We start from the raw sequence: 24,455 nt of genomic DNA on the forward strand, positions 1-24,455 counted from the left end.
CAATATGATTATCATTAATATTCTCTGGCTAACCCAGCCTGCTTCTCTTCACTTCACTGCTCCCATCACATCTGCTGTATCAGGGAGCTACATGACCTCATATCAACAGACAACTACTTCTCACATGGTTTACTGTTGTCGACTTGACCTTGCGAGTCCCGCCTGGGGTCGGCGCTCCTGAAGGGGGCCGGCAGACACCTCTTGCAGAAGGAGTGGAGACACGGCAGGAGTTTGGGCTCTCTGTTGTGGAAGCTCAACTTGCAGATGGGACAAGTGTCCATCAGTCCGAAGGTGCCCTGCTGTTTCAGTCTCTCCTCCTCGGCCGGCAAACTTTCCGCCTCGTTTTCCACGATGATGACAATGTCGTCGTTGTCAACATTGTCCGCACCTTCTTCCATTTTTTCTTTCCTTTTGTTTTTTTTGTTTTTTGACACCGCTGCTTCCCGATCTTTCCAGGCAACCAATCAATATATCGTTGCGATGGGAAACAAAGGAGCAGCCTAAGATTTTAACTTAACAAGGCAGATATGGGATGTTAACAGTCATATTTTTACATTAAAACATCACAGGCTTTTCCCTTTCATCCTGAAAGCTGGTTTATTGAGCTGTACGAGGACAGCTTTAGTTTGAGTCCATTTGTTTCCGCTTTGGAAGCTAATTTAGCAACTTAGCCTGTTTTAATTGCACATATGCTACAGCCAGTAAATACTGCATCCCCCGGTCCGTGGTGGCTCTTATCATACTGGCGGAAAGATAACGGCGTGAAGTCACGTATTAAAATAAAACCATCCTACATACATAGTGTTTTGAAGCTCATTTGTCCATGGGAAAGGCGACCATCTGTGCTTTCGTAGCCCACAACACATACCATATTACCCAGAGTGCACTGCGGCTTTCCTTTAAAGCTACAGTGCCCCGTTATGGCCAAACTACTACATCGTACAAAGCGCAATTTTAATTCAGACTTTTCACTCTATCGTCTGTACCCTGGCTGTTATTGTTATCAGCTCTTTGTGAAAGTTAATATTCAGTCTGTTTGAGACATTTTTCGGCGATTATTTGCGTCTTTGTGGAGGGGTCTGCTCTTTGTGCCTGGGAGGAGTCTCACTGTGTCAAAAACCTCCTTTCCTGGAATTGCATATTTACTACTTTACTCTGGGGATACTATGACACAAGGAGCGACTGTGGCAAAAGTTTGATCCCGAGTAGCCACACTTTAGCGAGGATGAACTTGACGGCTGAGATGCACTCTATTCCTCTGAGTGATGGGAACAGCATTCCCCTGATAGGACTAGGGACTTATGGAAATCCCCGCACGGTAAGACATATTTTGATATTTTGTCATATGACATGAATTAAGAATCGATCTGGTAAGAGTTAAATATACGCACTATTCACGCATGTATTTTCGAGATGTTATTCACACATAATACATATTGTTTTGTTTTTTGTTTGTCTTTTTTTTTTTTTGATAGACCCCTAAAGGAACTGCATATGAGTCAGTCAAATTGGCTATAGAAACGGGGTACAGACACATTGATGGGGCTTTGGTTTATTTCAATGAAGATGAGGTGGGACACGCAATCAGGGATAAGATTGCAGATGGAACTGTGAAAAGAGAAGACATCTTCTACTGTGGAAAGGTTTGCAAAGTCTGATTGTTGGGTGTGGGAGTGTTTGGAAGTTGCTGACCATGACGTTTTTATTTACACACACCAGTCTTCTTGGCTACAATGTCTGTGCAGCTGTTTGCAACAACAAGTTTTTTTTCTTCCTTTTCCACAGTTGTGGAACACATTCCATCCTCCTGAGCTTGTGCGTCCCTCTCTGGAGAAAACTTTGGTGACATTACAGCTGGATTATGTCGACCTCTATATAGTAGAAATGCCCACTGCCTTCAAGGTACACACATTCATTTCAACAACAAAAAACTGTCATTTTTTCTTTTTTACTCTGATTTCACCACAAACTATAGGCTACTATAAATAATCCTGTTATTTTCTTAAGCCAGGAGATACTTTCTACCCCAGAGATGAGAGTGGGAAGTATATTTATCATGAGACAGACCTGTGTGCTACTTGGGAGGTGAGACTTGTTTACCTGGACTTATCATTCAAGAATCATAAAAAACTGGTTTATGAAAAATATTTTCCATTTTCTAAATCTACGATTAAGATTTACAAATTATCAACTATTGGAATCCACTGTCCCTTTCACTCCATTGTAGTTTACAAATTATTTGACTCTATACAGACTCTATGTAGCTATACAGACAGTTCCAAAGGTTAACACGTGAAAGACATTACCCAATCATAGGCTGTGCTCAAGGTCGTTGGCCAACCGTCAACGTTGACCAAAAAAAGGTTGACGTAGACCAAAAAAAAGAGGAAGTTTACTGGCACACAGTTAAAGATCTGTGTGCCAGTAAACTTCCTCTTCTTTTCTTTCTTTTTTTTGGTTAATTTGCTAATTTGTGCTTAATCTTGTTCAGGCGTTGGAGGCTTGCAAAGATGCTGGGCTTGTAAAATCTCTTGGAGTATCAAACTTCAACAAGCGACAACTGGAACTGATCCTTAACAAACCTGGGCTGAAACACAAGCCTGTCTCAAACCAGGTACAATCACATTAATGTTCTGAAAAACAGATAAAGGACAAAGAAAGAGGTGACACTCAATAAAATCTCACTGCCTTCTTATTATACTGAGTCTATCCTAAAAACTAACAATATTTATCATTTGTTTAAACACAGGTTGAATGCCATCCCTATTTCACTCAGCCAAAGTTGCTTGAATACTGTCGACAGAAAGATATTGTCATTGTGGGATACAGCCCCTTGGGGACATCTAGAGATGCATCCTGGTAAGTGTAGTTTACACCCAGCATGCACTTGTAAATTAAAGATTTTTTTTAAGCAGTGTAAAGTAAAACACTGGTATTTAAAACAGGGTAAACCTGAAATGCCCCCCACTGTTGGAAGATGAGCTACTGGTATCAGTTGCGAAGAAGTACAACAAGACCACAGCCCAGGTGGCTCTGAGGTTCAATGTGCAGAGAGGTGTGGTCGTCATCCCAAAGAGCTTCACCCCTGATCGCATCAAAGATAACTTTCAGGTTTGTTTCCACAGCTTTATAAAAGTGCACTTGAAAAATCACTTAGTAACATCCAAAGTGCATTCTGAATCATTTGTTTTATATACTGCAGATATTTGACTTCTCTCTTTCTGAGGCCGAGATGAAGGCAATTGAGGGGTTGAACAAGAATATTCGCTTTGTGGAGCTACTCATGTGAGTATAAGGCAAAATCTGTGAGTGATTTCCTAATTCTCTAATAACTAAATAAATAAATAATATTTCTCTGTATTGACCCAACAGGTGGGCTGATCATCCAGAGTATCCATTTCATGATGACTACTAGACACTGCACAGATGTCTGGAGTTCGCAAAGATGTGATCTAACTACACAATTAAATGTAATTATTTACTTTATAGATTTTTGGGCGTGCATTTTGAAAATAATTTTGATAAAAATGTTTTTACGTATTTCATGACACATTTCTGATAAACAACGTGACCAATGTGACATCCATATTGCAGGGAATTTTAATATTTAAATCCAAAGCTATATATATATATATATATATATATATATATATATATATATATATATATATATATATATATATATATATTATAATTCTGTCAATATGCTTTTGCTGTCGTTGTTTGTTTTTTCATTTAAAAGTTGCATGTCTTCATGAAATAAAATAAAATAAAAAAAGTTTCCTTGTCACCCTCATCACTTAGTTGGACCGTCTCGCCGCTGTGATGCGGAAGTGGAGGATGAGTAGGTTACTCACCTGCCGTAACCTTTCTTAGAAACATTAGCAACAGTAAAATGTGTAATTTTCATTGTAATAAATGCATTTGTATTATTATTATTGACATATCTTAAGCAAAAGAGTCAACTGAATAAATCTCGCATGCAGCTGAACACAGATTTATTTTGTCTTTATAATGAAGCTTTGTAGAAACAATGCTGCATTTAAGTACAGTAGGAAATATACATCTTCGCCTGTTGAAAATATAGTGAAGTTGTACAAAAAACAGTCAAATTCATTATGGACTGTAAGTGACCGCTAAGTTGTTGCATCTAGAATAGTAACCGTGCAAATGAAATTACAAGACGAGTGTTTGGTTGCAACATTGTAGGCTTATCCTTATCTACTTGGCGAATTGCATTATTTCAAGTAGTTGACACAACTAATAAGATCACCACACAGTCCTCCATATTCAACAAAACAACAGCTGTCTGCCTTTATTCATGGTAAAAGTTGTTTTACTCTGTCATTCACAAGTAAGACGCCACCCTAAAGTTTTTTATTTTATTTTTTTAATCTAGGCCTATTTACACAACCACCAAACTCGGAAGTGATGAGAAGTTTACGACTGTCCGTGAAGGCACCACAGAAGCTCTCCCAACCCGTGCTAGTTGTAGCTAGCAACGTTGGCTAACGCGGCCACAGTATCTACACACGACGTTAAATAATAGGGAAAGTGACTGTTGGCGAAACAAAGCTGAAGGATTAATGCCCCTTTTCTGTGTGTTTCCGACCGACCCACTGAAGCCACGGCGGACCACCCAGCTCGGCCGACATTGACAGCTAACGTTAATGTTAGCTGCGCAACGGGCAGCGGCAGCTAAGCTGATTTTTTTTTTAGCATCGCCAAATTAGCCGTGTGTGCTAGTGTATGTTTGCTTCAATGAATGAGGGTGGATGCACTGAGTGAAGACGACCAGTCAGTCAACAATGTACGCTTGCTGCTACTAGCCTCCTCCTTGTTGTGGTCCGGCTTGGCTGGTACTTTGCCACCGAGGTGCTCTGCTCTGCTCGACGAAGTGGACGAGTTTATTCTGGTGGGAGAGCCGACAAGCGAGCGGCGTGATTACGTGAGCTAATGAACACTGTGAGCCGCTGCTGCTGGTAAGCTACAGGACTTAGCCGACCGTGGATAAGTTTTGTTGGAAATGCATCATCAAGAAGAAATCATAACACTACCCAGGTACGGAGACGTAGCAGCGGCAGCTATGTTGGCCTCCTTCTCCTCCTCCTGCACAACATAAAACACACAGCCGACGTTGTCACATAACGCCTGATTGTTTTGTTTTGAGTGTGTGTTTGCAAACTTCAGTTTAAAATCCCGTGACCGTCTCTGGTTTACGTCTTCGCTGCTGAGTTGAGTTTTTTTTTTGGTGAAGCTGTCCTGTCGTCTGCGAGAAGGAATGATGGCGATCCGGACTGACCCTGCCCTCCGTCCCAGGTAGGGGAGTGGTGGTGGTGGTGGCGGCGGCGGAGGAGACTCCCCGGCCTGGACCGGCCCTGCTGTTTACGGATGATGAGGATGATGATGATGATAAATACAACACCAGCACGGTAGCCGCTCGGTTGTTGTATTTATGCCTTCACTCTCAGATCAGATTATGATTCGCCATCGCGACTGGGGGATGCCTTGTCACTGAAATGATTTTGCCATTGAGGAGATTTTAAAAGGATCATGATGGACACAGAGGAAGTTCCACAAGAAGAAAAAAATATTGGAAATATAATCATGATGAACTGTTGAGCTCAACTCGGTGCATTTTTTGACCTGCATTATTATTTTTTAAAAGACTGTTTTCACTGGAGCCACTTCAAACATGTCTACATTTGCTGAGTTCGTCCCACCTCCTGAATGCCCGGTCTTTGAGCCGAGTTGGGAGGATTTCTCAGACCCTTTAGGATTCATCAACAAGATCCGACCCATTGCAGAGAAAACGGGCATCTGCAAGATCCGACCCCCCGAGGTAAACTCTTGTCATCTTAAACCGTGGATTAAAACCTTTTGCGGATTTGCTTCGTGTTGTCTTGCGTAGGTAGCGCTGCTTTACTTCGGGCCTGCGTGAATTTTGCAATAGGCAACGACTGTTGCCATTACTCTAATAGAGGTCAAATAAGGCTTAATTTATCCGCGCTCAAACGAAGATATGTTAACAAATTTGGTTCACATCGGCTTTTTTATGTGTTCTTAAAAAAAAAAAAGTTTTTAAAGGGGCAAAGTAAATTCAACAGTTCCCACAGTGGCTTTGTTTTTGTTTGCCTGGTGGCTAGCTAAGTTACAGTGCAATGACTGGACCACGTTAGCTACGAAGATGCGACACTGAACCATATGCAGGCCTGTAGCTGCTGTCAGACATCTACCCATATGATATGTCTGCTGTGTTTATCATGTGTTTTATGTACATAATAAGAAAACCACTCGACTAGATCTTCTTTGTCTTTGACCTGTGATATTTTTGATCCTGTTGCAATCTGTTGCATTTAGAAAATAGTAGGTTCAGATAGAGGTATGTAATACTATATGTACACTTATACTGTACTAAAATAGGCTCAGTAGTACTTGTGTATGAGTGGTGGTGCTGTTGTTATTAGTACAGTAGTTGTAATCCCCCCACCTCCCAAAATAAGCTCTGCTCATGTCCTTTTTCTTTTGAGCAGCATTGGTTTGTTTCATTCAGTGTTGTTCGTGACATTGCTTCATTGTTGATGTTTTGCTTTGGGCAGTGTTGATGTTTCTGTTTTCTTGTCTATCAGGACTGGCAGCCTCCTTTTGCCTGCGATGTGCGCAACTTCCGCTTCACCCCTCGTGTACAAAGGCTGAATGAGCTTGAGGTGAGTTTGCCAGGGCAAAGCATTACAACACATCATAACTATGATAATGAATGAAGGCGTGTCTAAAATGTTGTTTACGGAGAGGCTGAGCACAGATACATTAAGAAAGGAGGTAGGTGTTTGGGAAATTATTCTAAGTGAACCAAGTTTTTACTCTCTTTCCACCAACTTTGTCTTCTGTCTCACACATGTTGAGGTCTGGATATGTATTCATGACAAATTGCATGTTAAGCAAGGGACAGCAGGATAGTTTCAGTACCAGAGTTTTAAGGTTCTAACTAACCGGATCAGTACTGTATGTCCGTGCACCGGAGTGCAGTCATTTGGACATAATTCCGCCCGAGGTGTCCAGTGTGTAAAACAGCAGAGCAGTGGGCTCATGCACTTAGAGTCTGACCTCTCTCCCCTCTCCCCTGCCCGTCCAGGCCCTCACTCGGGTTAAGCTCAACTTTCTGGATCAAATCGCAAAATTCTGGGAGCTGCAGGGATCCAAGATTCGGTTCCCTCACGTGGAGAGAAAGATTTTGGACCTCTATCAGCTGAGCAAGGTAACACTAGATACGTTTAGAAGGTTTTACTGTGTGTGTGCTGTTGGTTAGACTAAATATATATAGTTTTTATTTTTGTGCATGAATGCGGATGGATGTCTTTGTTGTGCTACAAGACGTTTTGACACACCTTGAAAATATCTGTGATAATCCCAGTTTTTATTTGGCAGATACTGTAATTCAGTGGTTGCCAAGCTTTTTTGTCATGTGTACCCCTGAGCCTTTTTATCATACCATGAGTACAGCCCTCACTCATACGTGTTGTGATTCTCCAAAAGTGGTCATATAAAATGTAACACAATTGATTATGAAATGAAAATCATTTCAATTTCTCTCTTTAATTTGTAAGACATTTTACACCTGTCTGTTTTATTTTATTGTAAATAATAATTCTCCTTAATTTTTGTTCTTTTGAACTCAAATTAAACATAGAGAATAAGAATCAGTCTGCCTTCAAAATAAAATAAATAATTTATAAGAAATAAACAATAAGCAACCTTCCTTTGTTCTATTAAACTCTTATAACATTCATAACATATAACATTCAGCAGTAAGTGGAAGTTTGAGCCATTTATCAATATTTGGATTAGCCTTGGCATGTGTCTTCACAGAGTTGTGCCACAGGTTATTGTCTCCCCAGGGGAACTACTGTAGTTGTGGTGCACATGTACCATTTAAGTAATAGGCTTATAAAATGACTAGGAATATTTACTTATCATCTTGGAAATAAATGTATAAATGTTTCCATGTACCCCCTGACTGTAATGTGCTCCTGGTTGGGACTGCTGCTGCACATTGTTTGTTGTTGTTGTTCCACTTGAGTTTACCCCGTCGTAAAAAGAAATTCCCTTATCTGCTGTTTTGGACCTGACCATGTGTACACCTGCATGTTGTGTGCTTTCCAGATTGTGTCATCTGAGGGTGGCTTCGAGACGGTGTGTAAAGAGAAGACATGGTCCAAGGTGGCCAGCCGCATGGGCTTCCCGTCTGGAAAAGGCACCGGCTCACTGCTGCGTTCCCACTACGAGAGGATCCTGTACCCGTACGAGCTCTTTCAGTCTGGAGCCACACTAACTGTGAGTGATGCTGATGTCAGTTTCTAATTCTATATCTGGTATAAAAACTGTAACTAACTGAAATTCATTAAAACTTAAAAAAAAAAAAAAAAAAATGTATTTGATAAGCAAGAAAACAAGCCCATTTGTTCGTCTTCTGCCAAAACACAGTTTTGAAGTTTGAAAAATCCGCAAAAACATGTTGTTGATGTTGCACGCAGATTCATGAACGCAGCCATTTTGCACTATTGTGTACAAACACCCAACATGACTAATTTGAACTATACAGGCATGTACAGCATGTGAGTGGGTGTTGATATTGAAATGATTCTTTTCCCATTGAGCTAAATTTGTTTTGGCTGCTGCCAGTGTCTCTACTGTAGGACACCAACCAAACTTCATTGAACCAAATCCAACACTTCTGCAAATAACTTGTTGGCTAATAATAACATCATCCCTTATTTTCCAAAACCCGAATTTGCTTTAACCCACCTGCATTCTCCAACCAGGGCATCCAGCGGCTATATGACGAGGGTGACGATTTGGAGGAAGTAGATGAGGGAGTTGGTGAGGAGGCGGTGGAGGAGGAGGAGCAAGACGAGGAGGAGGAAAAAGAGAAAGAGAAGGATGGAGAGAGCGACCCAACGCAAACCAAAGATCGAATCCTGCCTGAGAGACGGTCCAGGCGCCTTAAGTCTGAGGTAAACACAGATTGTTTCTGCACCACCGTGAAGAAAGTTTCATTCCTTTTGTCACAAATTTGTTGTTTTTTAATCAGAACAGTCATTTCACCACAAACAAAAGCTTAGTCCTTTTTAATGTTGGCTAAGCTGCTGTAAGCATCCCTCCCTGCCCCTGTGCAGATTCCCAGCTGCGGCAGGCAAGCTCCCCAGAGTAAAACACTTGGCCTCGTTGTGGGAGTACGGTTTCACAGTGTGCTGCTGTTGTTGCTTTGTTTTTCCAGAGAGAAAACAAGGAGCCGAAAGGCCTCAAAATCTTCAGCACAAGTCCCAAGATGGTTGGCTTGGAGATTGTGTCAGCTGGTATGGATCATATTTTGTTGACCTGTATTTTTACACACGGGAGACACCGAACGGCAACGAAGCAGAGGTTCTATGAAACTATGAAAGTTTGTTTTCTTACATCTGCATTTCTCATTTAGATGACGGATTCAACAAGAAGCAGCGTCATCTCAAAGCTCAAGCCTTCGCCATCAAAATGAGGCCACGCAAAGAAACGCTCGAGGTCAACTTTGTAAGGACCAGTAATGTTTGTTTGACATTTACCTGAGGGCAACGTTCACTGTATCTTTTGTAACTCTGTAAAATGACCACGCCCTGTGCGTTTCGTGACACTGATCCCCCAGATCGACCTCTACCTCTGCCTGGTATGCGGCCGCGGCGACGAGGAGGACCGGCTCCTGCTGTGCGACGGCTGCGACGACAGTTACCACACGTTCTGTTTGATCCCGCCGCTGCAGGATGTGCCCAAGGGGGACTGGCGCTGCCCGAAATGTGTCGCTGAGGTAACGCATGAACGCCCTCAAAGAAAGTTGGCACATGCAGACAACATTTTTGATGATGGTTTGAAAGAGGGTTTTAAGTCATGAGTATTGCTTCCTTACCTCTGTTGTGTAATTAAATGTCTTTGTGCTGATTGCACTTAGAGTAAATCCCTGCTGTAATGAATACGTTGTCCATCTTCCCTCACAGGAGTGCAGCAAGCCCAGGGAGGCGTTCGGCTTTGAGCAGGCTGTGAGAGAGTACACACTCCAGAGCTTCGGAGAGATGGCTGATCACTTCAAGTCTGACTATTTCAACATGCCCGTGCACGTACGTAAAAATCCGATTTTAAAACTAGACCAGACGTCCGCTGTTTCATGGATGCTCTCCTGTCGTCTCGCCGCGCCATGCTCTGCTGTGACACTTACAAGTTACACGTGTTCCTCGCAGGCTTTTGGAGTGGAAAGATAAAAGCGGGGACTTGAATTAGTTCCACTTTGTGCCCACAGATGGTCCCCACTGAGCTGGTGGAGAAGGAGTTCTGGCGCCTGGTCAGCAGCATCGAGGAGGATGTCATCGTAGAGTACGGGGCCGACATCAGCTCCAAAGACGTGGGCAGTGGATTTCCCATCAGGGATGGCAAAAGGAGGCTGCTGGGAGACGAGGAGGTGAGAGAATGGCTAAACAGTTTGTGTTTCTCTGAACTTTTCAAGTGTTGACTTTACAAATCTTCAAATCTTAAAGTCTTGTTGTATTTTTCAGCACATCTACAATCTGTAATAGGTGCTTATACCCAAAAGTGGAATATCAAAAATGACATGCTTTATTTTTAGTCTTTTTTTAATAATGATAATAATAATAGATTTTATTTGTATGGCGCCTTTCATGGCACTCAAGGTCGCCTCACAGAAAATAATTACATACAGAACATCAGAACATCTCATAATAATAGTGCAAAAAACACAGCATAAAAAACAGCACACATAAAATATTAAAAACACAGCATAAAGCACAAAGGAAAAAGCAAAGGAAAAAACAATGAAATGAAAAAGTTTAGTCCTTTTTAGCCCTGGAATGGATGTGGCACCACAAATCTTGTTGCACTTTGTTTGTTGCAATGACAACAAAGGCTATTTGAATTTGAATTTGAATTGATTATTTAATAGAATATATCAGAAGTGACCATATTGACAAAGCAGGGTACTATCTATGTGCATTTTAAACCAACAGAAACGTCCACATGTTGCTGTAGTAACTTTCACCTGCTTCCTACACTCTATCTGAGCTTCATGTTCCAAAAAGTCAGCCATTTGGCAAAAATAAATATTTATATATCTCTGTGTCCCTGCCACAAGCACCTCCACTGGGAGGCTGTGAAAGCTCCAGTGGCAACGCCACAGTGCCACAGGGCCGCAGGGCCGCAGGGCCACAGGGCTTCCCTGAACCAGACAATGTTGACACATGCTTTTTTTCCAGAACCTGCAGTAGTGCACTTTTCTTACACCGCCCCTGTTATTATTTTATTTTTTTCGAATTTATGTTCAAAAACAGATTTTTTTTATTTTGGAAGCAACTGAACTGGTGTTCATATTTTTACAGTAAGATGTTTTCTGTGTGTTCAATTGTCTTCAAATTATATATTTTTAATAAAACACTACAGTTAGGTACGAGATGCCCATGAGTGATTTTATTCCTCAGACATCCATCCAGTAGTTTCCCTAAAGACTTTTCCTCTTTTATTAAGTAAAAACATGACATTCCCCCTGAAGTGAAATAAAACACTTAATTTCCTCTCTCGTCAGGAGTACGCCAACTCAGGCTGGAACCTGAACAACATGCCGGTCCTGGAGCAGTCGGTGCTCACCCACATCAACGTGGACATCTCGGGTATGAAGGTGCCCTGGCTTTATGTGGGCATGTGTTTCTCCTCTTTCTGCTGGCACATCGAGGACCACTGGAGTTACTCCATCAACTTCCTGCACTGGTGAGATGAACAGAGCGCAGGACTTTGTGACAACACTGCACCATTTATGCTGATGGAAACTGTGTTTTTTGGTGTGCCACCTTCGATAAGCAGATGTCTTTCACGTTAATTACTGCCTTTCTTTGTTTTCCAGGGGTGAACCGAAGACTTGGTACGGAGTGCCGGCCTCTGCGGCGGAGCAGCTGGAGGCTGTGATGAAGAAGTTGGCTCCAGAGCTCTTTGACTCACAGCCGGACCTCCTCCATCAGCTGGTCACCATCATGAACCCCAATGTCCTCATGGAGCACGGTGTCCCTGTATGTATCGTGGGCCTTTGGGAAGATATTAGATCTTATTAGTTATTGATTGCTTGTTCAACATTTTTATCAATCATGTACGTATTTCCTGGTGTCTCTCAGGTGTACAGGACCAACCAGTGTGCAGGAGAGTTTGTGGTGACCTTCCCCAGGGCCTACCACAGTGGCTTCAACCAGGGCTACAACTTTGCGGAGGCTGTGAACTTCTGCACTGCCGACTGGGTGAGGGAAAACAGATATTCTTCTTGAATTTAAACTTTTTTTTTTTTATTGTTGAATCAGCGTATTCATCTTTCACCGCTGTTGTCGTTCAGTTACCTATGGGTCGTCAGTGTGTGGCACACTACCGACGGCTCCAGCGCTACTGCGTCTTCTCCCACGAGGAGCTTCTGTGCAAGATGGCTGCTGATCCAGAGAGCCTGGATGTGGAACTGGCTGCTGCTGTATTCAAGGAGATGGGAGACATGATGGAGGAGGAGACTAAACTGCGCCAGGCTGTCCAAGAAATGGTAAGAAGTACCGTTAGTTGTACTTCAGTAGACAGATGCTGGTAGTTTGTGGTAATCAGGTTGTAAAGTTAGATCAATTTTAACAGTTTTCACTCGTGCTTATCTTGTTCCTGAGTTTTATAGGCGTGGTGAAAAAATGTATTAAAGATTAATCGCGATTATTGTATGGATTATTATTGCGTTTTTTAAATTGTAATACAAACCAGGGATTACACAGTGACATAGTGGTTGCTGTCATGCAGGATTTACCCACAGCTCCATCTGGGCTAAAAGCAGCGTGTGGATACGTTTTGGTTTTTTCTCCATCTATAACGTCCTGTAAACTTTAGCTTTAGGTCCAATAACGTGGGACTAATGTTGACAAATGATGATTTTATTGTGTTAAATTCTTAAAGTTCCAAAGCTGAATCTTTGTTCTGTAGGAAAAACTATCTAACTCAAATTATGGACATTTATTTGCAAGTGTAGACGTTGTTTTGTTTTGTTTTTTGATGTTTTGTTTTAGATGTGAAAGACTACATCTAAAACAAAAATAAAAAAATAATAATGATAATTTGGACAACTACACTAACACTACACAAATTGAAGGTGCTTTGAGGTCTAACTAAATAAAACAGAAGTTAAGTAATTCAGCAGCTGACTGTTTTTTAATGGTTCAATAAGTTTGTGGTATATTTTGGTTACTGTTACTGTCAAATGGGAAATCAGTGATCAACAATAATTGAAAATCGAATTGATAATCGTTATCGAATCGAATCGGGAAGTCGGACCGACTAACCGCCCCTAAAGTTTTGTGTGTTCACCACTTGTTTTACCTCCTTACCTGCAGGGCGTGCTGTCCTCTGAGCAGGAGGTTTTTGAACTGGTCCCTGATGACGAGCGCCAGTGTCACAAGTGTAAGACGACCTGTTTCCTGTCGGCGCTGACCTGCTCCTGCAGCCCCGATCGCCTGGTCTGTCTTCACCACGCAGCAGATCTCTGCGACTGTCCGCTCGGCAACAAGTGTCTTCGGTGAGAGGAATTGCTTTGTGGCCCAATACCAGTTTGTTTCAGCCTATTAAATGTATAGCGAGCAGAACATTTACTTGCATGGTATATTTCAGATATCGCTACGATCTGGAGGAGTTTCCATCCATGCTTTATGGAGTTAAGACACGGGCTCAGTCCTACGACACCTGGGCAAAGAGAGTCACAGAGGCCTTGGCTGCTGACCAGAAGAACAAGAAAGGTTTTTCATATTTTATTACTACTACAAATACATACATGTTTTAAAAATGTTTTAATGTTTGTTTTATTCTTGCTGTGCTCTTAAATTCAGATTTTTACTTTATATCTTTTTGTAAAGCACTTTGATCATCATTTTAGATGTTGTAAAGTGCTATATAAATAAACTTTTTGATTTGATGTGATGCGTGTAATGGTGTTTTGTGTCATGCCAATGATTCTTTTTATTTGTCTCAGATCTTATTGAGCTCAAGGTTTTGCTGGAGGATGCAGAGGACAGAAAGTATCCAGAGAATGCTCTGTTCCGACGCCTCAGGGAGATGGTCAAAGAGGCGGAGACGTGTTCCTCAGTAGCTCAGCTGCTGCTCAGCCGAAAGCAGAGGCACAGGTCAGTGAACATGGATACACACAATCAAATTCAACAGAAAAGCAATTGACTCACAAACCAACATGCACACACTTTTTTTTTTTACTTTTGAAGATGAATACTCCATCTGCTCAGGTTTAAAGGCGAGCTCAATCTCTCTTTTTCCTTGTGTGTCTGCAGCAGCCGCCTGCGTTCTGAGAGCAGTCGAAACCGCACCAAACTGACTGTGGACGAGCTCAAGGCCTTCGTGGATCAGCTCTACAGGCTGCCCTGCATCATCAGCCAAGCCAGACAAGTCAAAGTTAGTCCCATCTATAGATGCGTGCTAACCCAAGGTCACATGTTGCTAGTGATCTACAGTTCACACCCTAATTTCTCCTTTTTCTCATCCTCATTCCCTCTTTTTCTCCCATAACACCCTATTTTCCTCATTTAATATGATAAATCTACTATCATCTGTTCCCAGGAGTTGCTGGAGAATGTGGAGGACTTCCATGAGCGAGCCCAGGCAGCGCTGTCGGACGAGATGCCCGATTCCTCCAAGCTGCAGGCGCTGTTGGACCTGGGCAGCGGCCTGGATGTGGAGCTGCCTGAGCTTCCGAGACTCAAACAAGAGCTCCAGCAGGCCCGCTGGCTTGATGAGGTGGGCCCTGATTAGAACCACAACCCTGTTTGTGTTGTTGTCAGTGTGTCGTTGTAGTTGTGGCCTCATGTGAACACGCTGTCCTGCTCCTGTCCCAGGTGCGCGTCACCCTGGCCGAGCCCCACCGGGTCACCCTGGAGCTGATGAAGAGGCTGATAGACTCGGGGGTGGGTCTGGCTCCCCACCATGCTGTGGAGAAGGCCATGGCCGAACTGCAAGAGATCCTCACTGTCTCAGAGAGATGGGAGGATAAGGCTCGTGCCTGCCTGCAGGCCAGGTAAGGCTACATATGTACAAGTTAATGCATTTGCATAGACTTGATGAGCATTTTTGCATCCTCCTGCCATAATCCCTATAGTCATAGCAGTAGGTTCATTGCCTTAATTATCGGTGCATGTTGTTTAGAGATCCACGGGGCAGAGACGCAAGCTGCCCAGTGAACACAATGGAGATGAACGGTACTGGTCCCCTGTCCCTCATCAAACTCATCAAATACACAATCCAACAACTCCAAAATGCTTTCGTGGACAAGTTGTGACCTGCACATTCACCACACTATGAAATAATAATGTAACATTGTTTTAGAGTTGTTTTCAAGGCAAATGCAGCAAGTAGTTCCGAGTATTTGCTTCATGTGTCGTAATGTTACATAATTATACGTGATTATTACACGGCTCTATTGAATGCTGCTCTCTGATTGGTCCAGAGCTGCGTTCTGCGGTCTGTTATTTCTGAATAATGACCGTCGTCAAGTATAACAGACCGTTGCTAGGGATGCCGCTCTGATCAGCGCAGCACAGAAAAGAGAAACTATGCAGGATATTTACCTTATATTTCATTTTTACCGTCATTAAACAGCGTCGGACTAATAGCGATGTTAGAGATAAATGATTTGTAACCTGTTACAAGTAGAGTGGAGGCTCCTCCACATCGCTGCTGGAAACCAAACCTGCTGATCAGAGCCTCTGACCCGGTGTCAGCTCTCCTCTCGTCTCGGTGGCACCGCGGCTCCGCGACACAAACGCACCCCGTAAACAGTAAAGTTAATCTCTTGTTTATGACAGATACGACTACACACAATACACACATCGTAACACGTGTATGGTAATCTATCGATCCACTGATTGATTATCAAAGGCTTCAAATGCACGAACGGGAGGAGGCTCGGCAAAACAGCGGAAGTGACCAGTCTTGCAGATTCGCTATATGCAATTTTAAATCGATGAAAGTCGTATTTTGATCAACATTATGTTTCAAATTAATTATTTCACTCGTAAGCCGTGTAATAAGCGGGATAATGTACAGTTGGTCGGTTGTTATGGAGAAATAAACCCCTTCATGTTGAATGAAACCCCTCCGCTTCGCGTCGGGGTTCCATACAACCTGTCGGGGTTTATTTCTCCATAACAACCTCCGAACTATACATTATCCCTTACTTATTTCATAGCGTGGTGAATATACAGGTCACAACTTGTCCACAAGAGCATTTTGGAGTTGTTGATTTGTGTATTTGATGAGTTTTGAGGGACAGGGGACCTGTACCGTTCACCTCCATTGTGTTCACTGAGCAGCTGGCGTCTCTGCCCCGCTGATCTCAAAACAACATGCACCCATAATTTAAGGTAATGAACCTACCACTATGACTATAGGGATTATGGCAATAGGTGAATTTGCCAAAATGTTGAACTATCCCTTTAAGGCAGAGTCATTTGTCATTTCCAATCATCACATGTCTGTCTGTGCTGTAACCCCAGGCCTCGACACAGCATGGTGACCTTGGAGAGCATCGTGCTGGAAGCGAGGAACATCCCAGCATACCTGCCTAATATCTTGGCGCTCCGAGAGGCGCTGCAGAAGGCCAAGGAGTGGACGTCGAAGGTGGAGGCCATCCAGAGTGGCAGCAGCTTTGCTTACCTGGAGCAGCTGGAGAGCCTGCTGGCCAGAGGGCGCTCCATCCCCGTCCGGCTAGATCCACTGACCCAGGTGGAGTCTCAGGTGGCTTCAGCACGAGCCTGGAGGGAGAGGACCGGTCGCACCTTCCTCAAGAAGAACTCCACATACACACTGCTCCAGGTGGGCGTCACATGTGAAGGACTCTGTTGATTTGATGCTTGGCTGTGAGTTGGTAAAATTAAATTAGGCAAAATTGTTGCGTCTCCTCTCTTAGGTTCTCAGTCCTCGTGTGGACATCGGGGTGTACGGCAACAGCAAAAGCAAACGGAAGCGCGTCAAGGAGCTCATGGAGAAAGAGCGAGGAGGCTTCGACCCCGACACCCTCAGCGACCTGGAGGAGAGCCTGGAGGAAGTGCGAGACCCCTCCACCGTCGTAGCAGCCTTCAAATCCAAAGAGCAGAAAGAAGTGGAGGCCATCCACTCGCTCCGCGCCGCCAACCTGGCCAAGATGGCCATGGCCGACCGCATCGAGGAGGTCAAGTTCTGTCTGTGTCGGAAGACGGCCAGCGGCTTCATGTTACAGTGCGAGCTCTGTAAGGACTGGTTCCACGGGGCGTGCGTGCCTCTGCCTAAGACTGGGTCTCAGAAGAAACTGGGCGTGGGTTGGCAGAGCAACAGCAAAGACTCGAAATTCCTGTGTCCGCTGTGTCAGCGGTCGAGGAGGCCGAGGTTAGAGACCATCCTGTCGCTGCTGGTGTCGCTGCAGAAGCTGCCGGTGCGTCTGCCAGAGGGAGAGGCTCTGCAGTGTTTGACAGAGAGGGCGATGAGCTGGCAGGTACGCACAGAAAGGACGTTAGTGACCGTAGCTTCTCAGGTTACAGCCAATCACCAGCTTCATTTTAAAACACTTGCTTTGCTTATGATCCTAACTAAATGTCCATCCTTCCTCTGGTCTAACCCGTCCCCACCAGGACCGAGCGCGTCAATCTCTGGCCACCGAGGAGTTGTCCTCGGCCCTGGCAAAGCTGTCTGTGCTGAGCCAGCGGATGGTGGAACAAGCTGCAAGGGAGAAAACTGAGAAGATCATCAATGCTGAGCTTCAGAAAGCTGCTGCCAACCCTGACTTGCAGGTACAAAACGTACACAATTGAAATTATCCAGCTATCTGATATTCAGTCCTAATAAAGTCTAACATCAGTAAGACCCAGGGTGTTGCAGTTCTTGTTGTAATATGGTCTTGTACCAGAAGAGGGCACTCATGTCTAAACATTACAGACGTGAACAACAGTTTAAAGTATGAGGAAATGCAGGGAGTAAATTACAGGTAGATGTTATTTTGGTGTTTGTGAAACTGCTGTTGAGAAATTTGCAAAACATTAGTTTCATCATCCTTCCTTCCCCAGGGTCACATCCAGACTTTCCAGCAGTCTGGTTTCAGCAGAGCCACATCACCTCGCCAGTCTGTGGACTACGACGACGAGGAGACGGACTCGGACGAGGACATCCGGGAGACGTACGGTTACGATATGAAGGTCAGCTCAGCGAGGCGGCTAAGGCTGGACTGTAACCAGGCGACACTGCTCACACAATAATAACTCCCTTTCTCTTTGCGTGTCCATTTTGTCTCAGGACCCAGGTGAGGTGAAGCCCTACCTGTTCTGCGACGAGGAGATCCCTGTGAAGTCCGAGGAGGTGGTCAGTCACATGTGGCCGGCCGTCACGCCTTCCTTCTGCGCTGAGCACGCCTACTCCTCAGCCTCCAAGTCCTGCGTGCAAAGTGAGGCCACATTTACTTATTAAAGTTTTTGCCAACCTTGTCATTCGATGTGCTTTGTTGATTCAGCACATCTATAACCTCTCTTTTTTTTACCAGGCTGTTCAAACTCTAATGATTCATGGCTAGATTTTATTTGAACACTTCTCTTTCCTATACACACATAATCTTGAGAAAGATTCCAGTGTGTGTCCTTGATTTCCTCTGATGTAAGTGCTTTCATCATCTCATACGCCAAATATTTACATGTCAGACCTAGGCACGCCCAGGAAGCAGCCCAGGAAGACCCCCCTTGTCCCTCGCAGCCTGGAGCCGCCAGTGCTGGAGCTGTCCCCGCAGGCGAAGGCCCAGCTGGAGGAGCTGATGATGCTGGGAGACCTGCTGGAGGTGTCCCTGGATGAGACCCAGCACATCTGGAGGATCCTGCAGGCCACACACCCCCCGTCTGAGGAGAGATTCCTGCAGGTCATGGAGGTAGGGAGGTCATTTATTACGCAACCTGATTACACAGCCTACAGTAAATCGCCGGTTAGTGGCTGAATATCAGGATTGTTTTGTGTCCGAGTTGCTTGTTCTGGTGGAGAGTTTGTAAACGGATACAAAGATTGCAAGTGAGGAAAATCATCTCTGAAATCGTTCCTGTGTTTTTCTTACAGCCGGATGATTCTCTGATGGAGAAGCCTCTGAAGCTCAAGCTTAAAGATTCAGAGAAAAAGAGGAAACGGAAGTTGGAAAGAGCCGAGCACCACCACATGCTGATGGCGGCCGCAGCCGCAGGCGGGGCCTCGGCCATGGGAGAAATGCGCCCGGCCAAATCCAAAGAACTGAAAAGAGTCGGCCTAGAGCTGGGACTGGGCGTGAAACCCAAGAAGAAGAAACTCAAACTCAACCTGGACAAGAACCGGGAGATGAAGCAGCTAGCCAAACGATTAGCCAAGGAGGAGAAGGAGAGGAAGAGGAAGGAGAAGGCGGCCGCCAAGGCCGAGGCCATCAGGGAGGGACTGGAGAAGAGGAAGGAGAAGAAGATTCTCGACATCCCCTCCAAGTACGACTGGTCTGGAGCCGAGGACTCCAACGATGAGAACGCCGTGTGCGCAGCCAAGAACTGCCAGAGACCCTGTAAAGATAAGGTGAGGGCTCGGTCAGCGACCTCAACAGCTTTAATGAATTTGGTGTTGAAATGTGTTTCAACACTCTGTTGGTAGGAGGCTGTGTTTCAGCAAAAGAGGCACAAGGGGTGAATGATAGATGATTGATAGACACAGCCACAGTTTATCAATTAACAGAGGTCAAAGGCGACCATGTGACTGTGCACCTTTTTGAAACTCAAGGTTCTGAATCCTTGAAATATTATTATTGTAATATTCCTTTAATGTCTTTACTAGGAATATGGTCATAGTCATTGTAGTCCACAGTCAGTCCGTGTTAATATCAGTATTTTATAGTACTTACATATTGAAATTCTACTACTAGTTGTCAGAATCACATTGTTAAATGTTATATTTACTCAACTGAGTCAAGAACAGCTGCAAATTATGAAATAGTTACAGTTTCCAAAGCCTTAGGTGGTGTCTGTACTCTGTAACTGTCTGATTTTATCCAAACCGAAAATCTATCGGAAATTATCTATCAAGTTGTTTGACTTATCGAGTAAAAAAAAAAAATGTTCAGCTCAAAAGCAGTGTAATCTATCACAGCACACATCATGAATCAAAATCTGGACATTAAAAACCCTGTAGGAGGCTGTAATTGAATATATTTAAAAAATCACCAATTAGATTCAGTCAACTCTCTTTGTTTAGTGGCCTATAAATGCATTCGTCACTGTGATTACAGCCTGTGAATGCTTTTATTTTTTGTTGCATCTTCCATTTCTCTGCATCTCCTCCATTGTAAAAATGTCTTTTGAGTTCCCATTAGCGGTCACATCATGTTCCTAAAGGTCAGAAAAGGTTTCCACTACGTAGTGACTGAGCTCATGAAATGAGGCAGGATGCTGCGTTAAATTGTAGCTGCTGTCAGAGGACCACGATGTTGGCACTGTAGCCCGCTGGACAAACTCAGTATCATCCCTGCTGCAGAGGGAGAGGTGGTAAACGCTGCTCCATTCTTTGATCAGAGCAGGTTTACAGGCCCTTGTGACTGTAAACACATGTGAATGACAGTTTCTTTGTTTGCTGAGCACAGAGTTAATAACAAACACTTCTCAAAATGATCATCTTGGAACTTTATTGAATATCAACAGCTGATTACAGCACTGGAACACCTTAAAGAGAGTTACACATAACGTATTAACAGGACACACAGATGTGGTCCTTTTTTGAGACGGCACGCCAGACTCTTGTGTCAAGTTAACCAGTGGCCAGTCTCCTTCCCCTCCGTCTCCACGGGGCAGCCAATCAGAGCTGAGGAACCGGCTAGGCCCTGCAGCCCAGTGGGCGGAGTGAAGATGGTGAGAGGTGCTGCTCTAAACTAGTCAGACGTGTCAGACCTGAAGTTTTGATGATTTACAGTTATATGATTTTTAATTTAAAATTTGATAATAGGACATCGCCCTCTCACAGTCAGACTGAGAATTTATATCCAGGATGCGAGTTCAGACCTGACCTGGCCAGCTGGGTTTTTTCAACATGGGGTTTGAATCTGCTCTCTGTGTTTCTAGCGAGTTGAAAAGATTTTGTATCAGTGTGTTATACACTTTGACACCCTTGTGACCTGACCCTGCCTCTAGCAGCAGCCATGCTGGGATGGGGCTTTGTCCCAGCAGACATCTTGGCATGTCACATTAGGAAACACACAAGTTTAACTGATAACATACAGAATGACCCCATACTGTTCAGCTACTCCACAGAGATGTACCCATCTGGACCAGGATCCCTTATATGGAAAGACAGAAAGGACGATGCATTTGCAGATAACTTAAAGATAACATGATATCACTCTGTATTACAACACTTCTAACCAAATTGACTAGTTATCCTGATTTTTCCTTTGCTTTTTCTGTTCTTTATGCACTGTGTCAAAATATGTGTAGTAGACTTGCACTCTGTGTGAAGCGTTCAGATTTGTTCTGGCTCTGTATTCCAGTAAATTAGATCAATCAAACAATGACTGACAGCTTTGACACGTGTTGTTAAAAATTACTCATGATGTCCATCCAGAATTTGAGGTTTTGCTTGACAAACCACAGGCACGTGTTTCTTTTGAATAGGGATGTCACGATTATAGATTTTCTTTGTACAATTATGGTCAGAGAAATGATAACGGTATTACGATTATTATGCATGAATTAATTTCACAACATATGAATGTGTAAGATCAAATACAGTCAATATATAATTACATTACTAATTATTTACACTAAATATTATTAGTAGTAGTATCTACTATTAATATATAACCAATTATTAATCTTCCAGCGGAAGTGTTTTAAATATTCAAATCATTAATTGTCATTTATGTTTAAGTTTATTTTAATTGTTTGTTTTTTTATCACAAATTAAATGACAAGCTAACATTTAAATTCCTACCAATTGTGTTATGTGGTAAATAGACCAGTATTTCTTACATTTACCTTAACTTTGGTGCACATCTGCCTCTGTGACGGTATTTAGAAATCTTAATGATTAATTAATTGTGGCGTTTAATACCGCGATTAATTGTGAAAACAAGTAATCGTGACATCCCTACTTTTGAATGTTCTCAACTCGACCCGCTCACATCCGCGTTTGTCTCCCCATGTGTGTGTTTTCCAGGTGGACTGGGTGCAGTGCGACGGCGGCTGCGACGAGTGGTTCCACCAAGTGTGCGTGGGCGTGTCGTGCGAGATGGCCGAGAACGAGGACTACATCTGCATGGACTGCTCGCGGAAGGCGGCCGGCGGTGTCGCGGGCGTTGGAGGCGTGGGAGGCGGCGGCGGCGGCGGGGGGATGACGGTGGTGGAGGAGGTGGCGGAGGAGAGCGTGGTGGTGCTGTCGACGTCCATGTGCAGCGTGCAGAGCCTGCCCTCGGCGGTGGCGGCCTCGTGGTCCCACCCCGCCTCCGCCGCTCATCTCAACCCAGCACCTTCACATCAGCAGCAGCAGCAGCAGCAGCAGCAGCAGCCAGAGCCTCAGCAGGGCAGTTAGCAATAACACAACAGCCCAGGACTGAGTTTGAACACTGTACCTCGCACAAGAAGCATCAACACAAAACCAGTACCCAGGCTCGTGCTCCTACCTGCCAACCTGTAAGACTGTGCGGCGTCCGACAGACAGAATATGGATGGCAGAAGAAGGGACAGGAGGGCATTTCTGTAACTGCCTAGATTACAGAGCACAAGAGAAACTCACTGCATCAGGAAGACGGAAGAATCCCTCAGACTCCAGCAGAGAAAAAGGTTGTTAGCGCACAGACGAGACTCAGCCCTCCTACAAGAGTTTTAGGTCTAGAAACCTCCACCAGCTACTTTCCCGGTCTTTCTTCTCAACAGTAACAACAAGTCAGTCAAACAAACACCCACTTACTCCAGCTGTTGTGTTCAGGCAAATAAACAAATATGTTCCCAGTCGTGTTTTACTGGACATCCTGAACCTCCCCCCACCTCTCTGCCCTCTGCCTGGCCCTTCAGACTGTAACATCTCAATATGTAGGACTCCAGACTAGGAAAAAAAAACAATTGGTTGTAATGTAGTGGAATTATTTATAATGTACATAGCTTTTAAGCAATTAAACAAATGGATTGTGGCTTTTTTTTGTTTTGTTTTCTCACCTTTAATAAACTATTCCTAGTCAAATGATCAATAATTGCAATGTGTGTTTGTTATGCATTTAGTTTTGTCTTGTCAGAACAGTAAAAACCTTTGCATGACACATTTAGCTAAGTAATAATATTAGAGATACATCAAATACAAGGATGCAGGCTATAGATGGAAATATTTGCTTATGTGATTTATGGTCACGTTATTTAGAGGTTGATTGGTTTTCGAGTCGCAGGTTAAGCTTCACACTTCCTGCATTACTCATTAGCTCCATTAGAGGAACGATGTCGTTGCATGTTGTGCAGCTCTGCATGTTAAATTACATGTTGCATATGGGTTTTTTTCCCCCCTCAGTCATGTGCAGGAAAGTCTGTTTTCACACAAACACTTGACTTTTGTTAATAGATGAACAATTTCAAACATTTACATCTGTTTATAATCTGCTCTTTACATTTGGAGATTCTGTGACTGACTGTCGGGAAAAGCAGTGGAATATATTAATGCAGAAATATTTGCAAAACAAAAAGAAAGAGAGGGGGGGGTGCGGGTGGAAGCTGGGTCGTGTGTGTGTGTGTGTGTGTGTGTGTATATGTGCTGATCTCCACCTTTAACTCAGCTAAGACAAATCCGGTGTGAACTGACCTCAGCTGCTTTTCTCCTCCATCCAAGTGACTCACCTCTGTCACCGAAGATATTGCTGGAAATAGGCAGTCGCCCTGCGCTCCACCACCTGCTGTGGTCCGATCGCCAACACGATGGAGGTGTCACTGCATGACACAGCATGATGGAAGATGTGTCTGTATTTTGGGCATGTTTGAGAATTTTCTCTTGAATTTCTAATGGATTCCAACATTAAAGTAATTTAAGTAAGATGCACATGATGCAAAAATATTCTAATCATCTAACACATACTATGAGCATGTTTGGAAAAAATATAAGACATCAGACCTTTTATTGAACCCACATATAGGAAATTCACTTGCAACAGTAGCATAGAAGTACAGGACAAGTAAAGAAGTAAGGAAACATAAAGACATCACTATACAAAACAAAAATATGTCCTGTTATGTACAAAAATTAATAGAAAAAACGATATACATGTTTAATCAGAGATATTGTGTGGATACAGTGTGGGTGGACATGAATACAAGTACAATATATATAATTTGTACAGGTATTTCTATAAAGCACGTATTTCATTAGGCAATGTCTTT

At 43.6% G+C, this 24,455-nt stretch overlaps 3 protein-coding genes across 7 annotated transcripts in view; 2 read left to right on the forward strand and 1 right to left on the reverse strand.

The window, feature by feature from the left end:
* The window catches only part of LOC311006896 (transcription intermediary factor 1-alpha-like), a 20,083-nt gene extending 13,020 nt beyond the window's left edge, over positions 1 to 7,063 (reverse strand). For 2 of the 4 annotated variants that reach the window (XM_083999911.1, XM_083999909.1), the window contains exon 1: positions 125 to 866. In XM_083999911.1, coding sequence (XP_083856037.1) covers positions 125 to 398 — 274 coding nt within the window. In that variant the 5' untranslated portion in view covers positions 399 to 866. Of the gene's footprint in view, positions 1 to 124; positions 867 to 6,990 lie in introns of those variants that run through there. The other 2 variants (XM_083999910.1, XM_083999912.1) reach the window with 2 other exon arrangements.
* On the forward strand, positions 1,009 to 3,633 carry LOC311006899 (aldo-keto reductase family 1 member D1-like). The gene is made up of 9 exons (XM_083999921.1): positions 1,009 to 1,318; positions 1,476 to 1,643; positions 1,786 to 1,902; positions 2,008 to 2,085; positions 2,492 to 2,614; positions 2,750 to 2,859; positions 2,946 to 3,111; positions 3,203 to 3,285; positions 3,373 to 3,633. Exons 1-9 carry the CDS (start codon positions 1,226 to 1,228, stop codon positions 3,413 to 3,415), a joined length of 981 nt encoding a protein of 326 aa, XP_083856047.1. The 5' UTR covers positions 1,009 to 1,225; the 3' UTR covers positions 3,416 to 3,633.
* Positions 4,481 to 23,268, forward strand: kdm5a (lysine demethylase 5A). Of its 2 annotated transcripts, none has more exons than XM_083999906.1 (28): positions 4,481 to 5,842; positions 6,630 to 6,707; positions 7,133 to 7,255; positions 8,161 to 8,331; positions 8,820 to 9,011; positions 9,275 to 9,353; positions 9,473 to 9,564; positions 9,668 to 9,835; positions 10,023 to 10,142; positions 10,322 to 10,480; positions 11,615 to 11,796; positions 11,930 to 12,092; positions 12,195 to 12,314; positions 12,407 to 12,601; positions 13,431 to 13,612; positions 13,705 to 13,829; positions 14,063 to 14,213; positions 14,373 to 14,493; positions 14,659 to 14,835; positions 14,934 to 15,112; positions 16,590 to 16,908; positions 17,003 to 17,563; positions 17,700 to 17,858; positions 18,132 to 18,260; positions 18,358 to 18,505; positions 18,756 to 18,976; positions 19,159 to 19,632; positions 22,258 to 23,268. In XM_083999906.1, the coding sequence occupies exons 1-28, from the start codon at positions 5,696 to 5,698 to the stop codon at positions 22,627 to 22,629; spliced, it is 5,307 nt and encodes a 1,768-aa protein (XP_083856032.1). In that variant the 5' UTR covers positions 4,481 to 5,695; the 3' UTR covers positions 22,630 to 23,268. The 2 variants fall into 2 exon arrangements, with proteins under 2 accessions (XP_083856032.1, XP_083856033.1); XM_083999907.1 differs by having other exon boundaries at positions 9,677 to 9,835.
* The last annotated feature ends 1,187 nt before the right edge of the window (positions 23,269 to 24,455 follow it).

This window comes from Trachurus trachurus (assembly GCF_905171665.1).
Source record: "Trachurus trachurus genome assembly, chromosome: 23".
Taxonomy (NCBI): Eukaryota; Metazoa; Chordata; class Actinopteri; order Carangiformes; family Carangidae; genus Trachurus; species Trachurus trachurus.

Bases quoted from the DNA above. Each gene is read 5' to 3' on its own strand.
- LOC311006899 (XM_083999921.1), top strand. From the start codon at position 1,226: ATGAACTTGACGGCTGAGATGCACTCTATTCCTCTGAGTGATGGGAAC. The intron at 1,644-1,785 runs GTTTGCAAAGTC...CCTTTTCCACAG, and splicing joins ACATCTTCTACTGTGGAAAG to TTGTGGAACACATTCCATCC. The intron at 3,112-3,202 runs GTTTGTTTCCAC...TATATACTGCAG, and splicing joins GCATCAAAGATAACTTTCAG to ATATTTGACTTCTCTCTTTC.
- kdm5a (XM_083999906.1), top strand. From the start codon at position 5,696: ATGTCTACATTTGCTGAGTTCGTCCCACCTCCTGAATGCCCGGTCTTT. The intron at 5,843-6,629 runs GTAAACTCTTGT...CTTGTCTATCAG, and splicing joins GCAAGATCCGACCCCCCGAG to GACTGGCAGCCTCCTTTTGC. The intron at 12,315-12,406 runs GTGAGGGAAAAC...GTTGTCGTTCAG, and splicing joins ACTTCTGCACTGCCGACTGG to TTACCTATGGGTCGTCAGTG.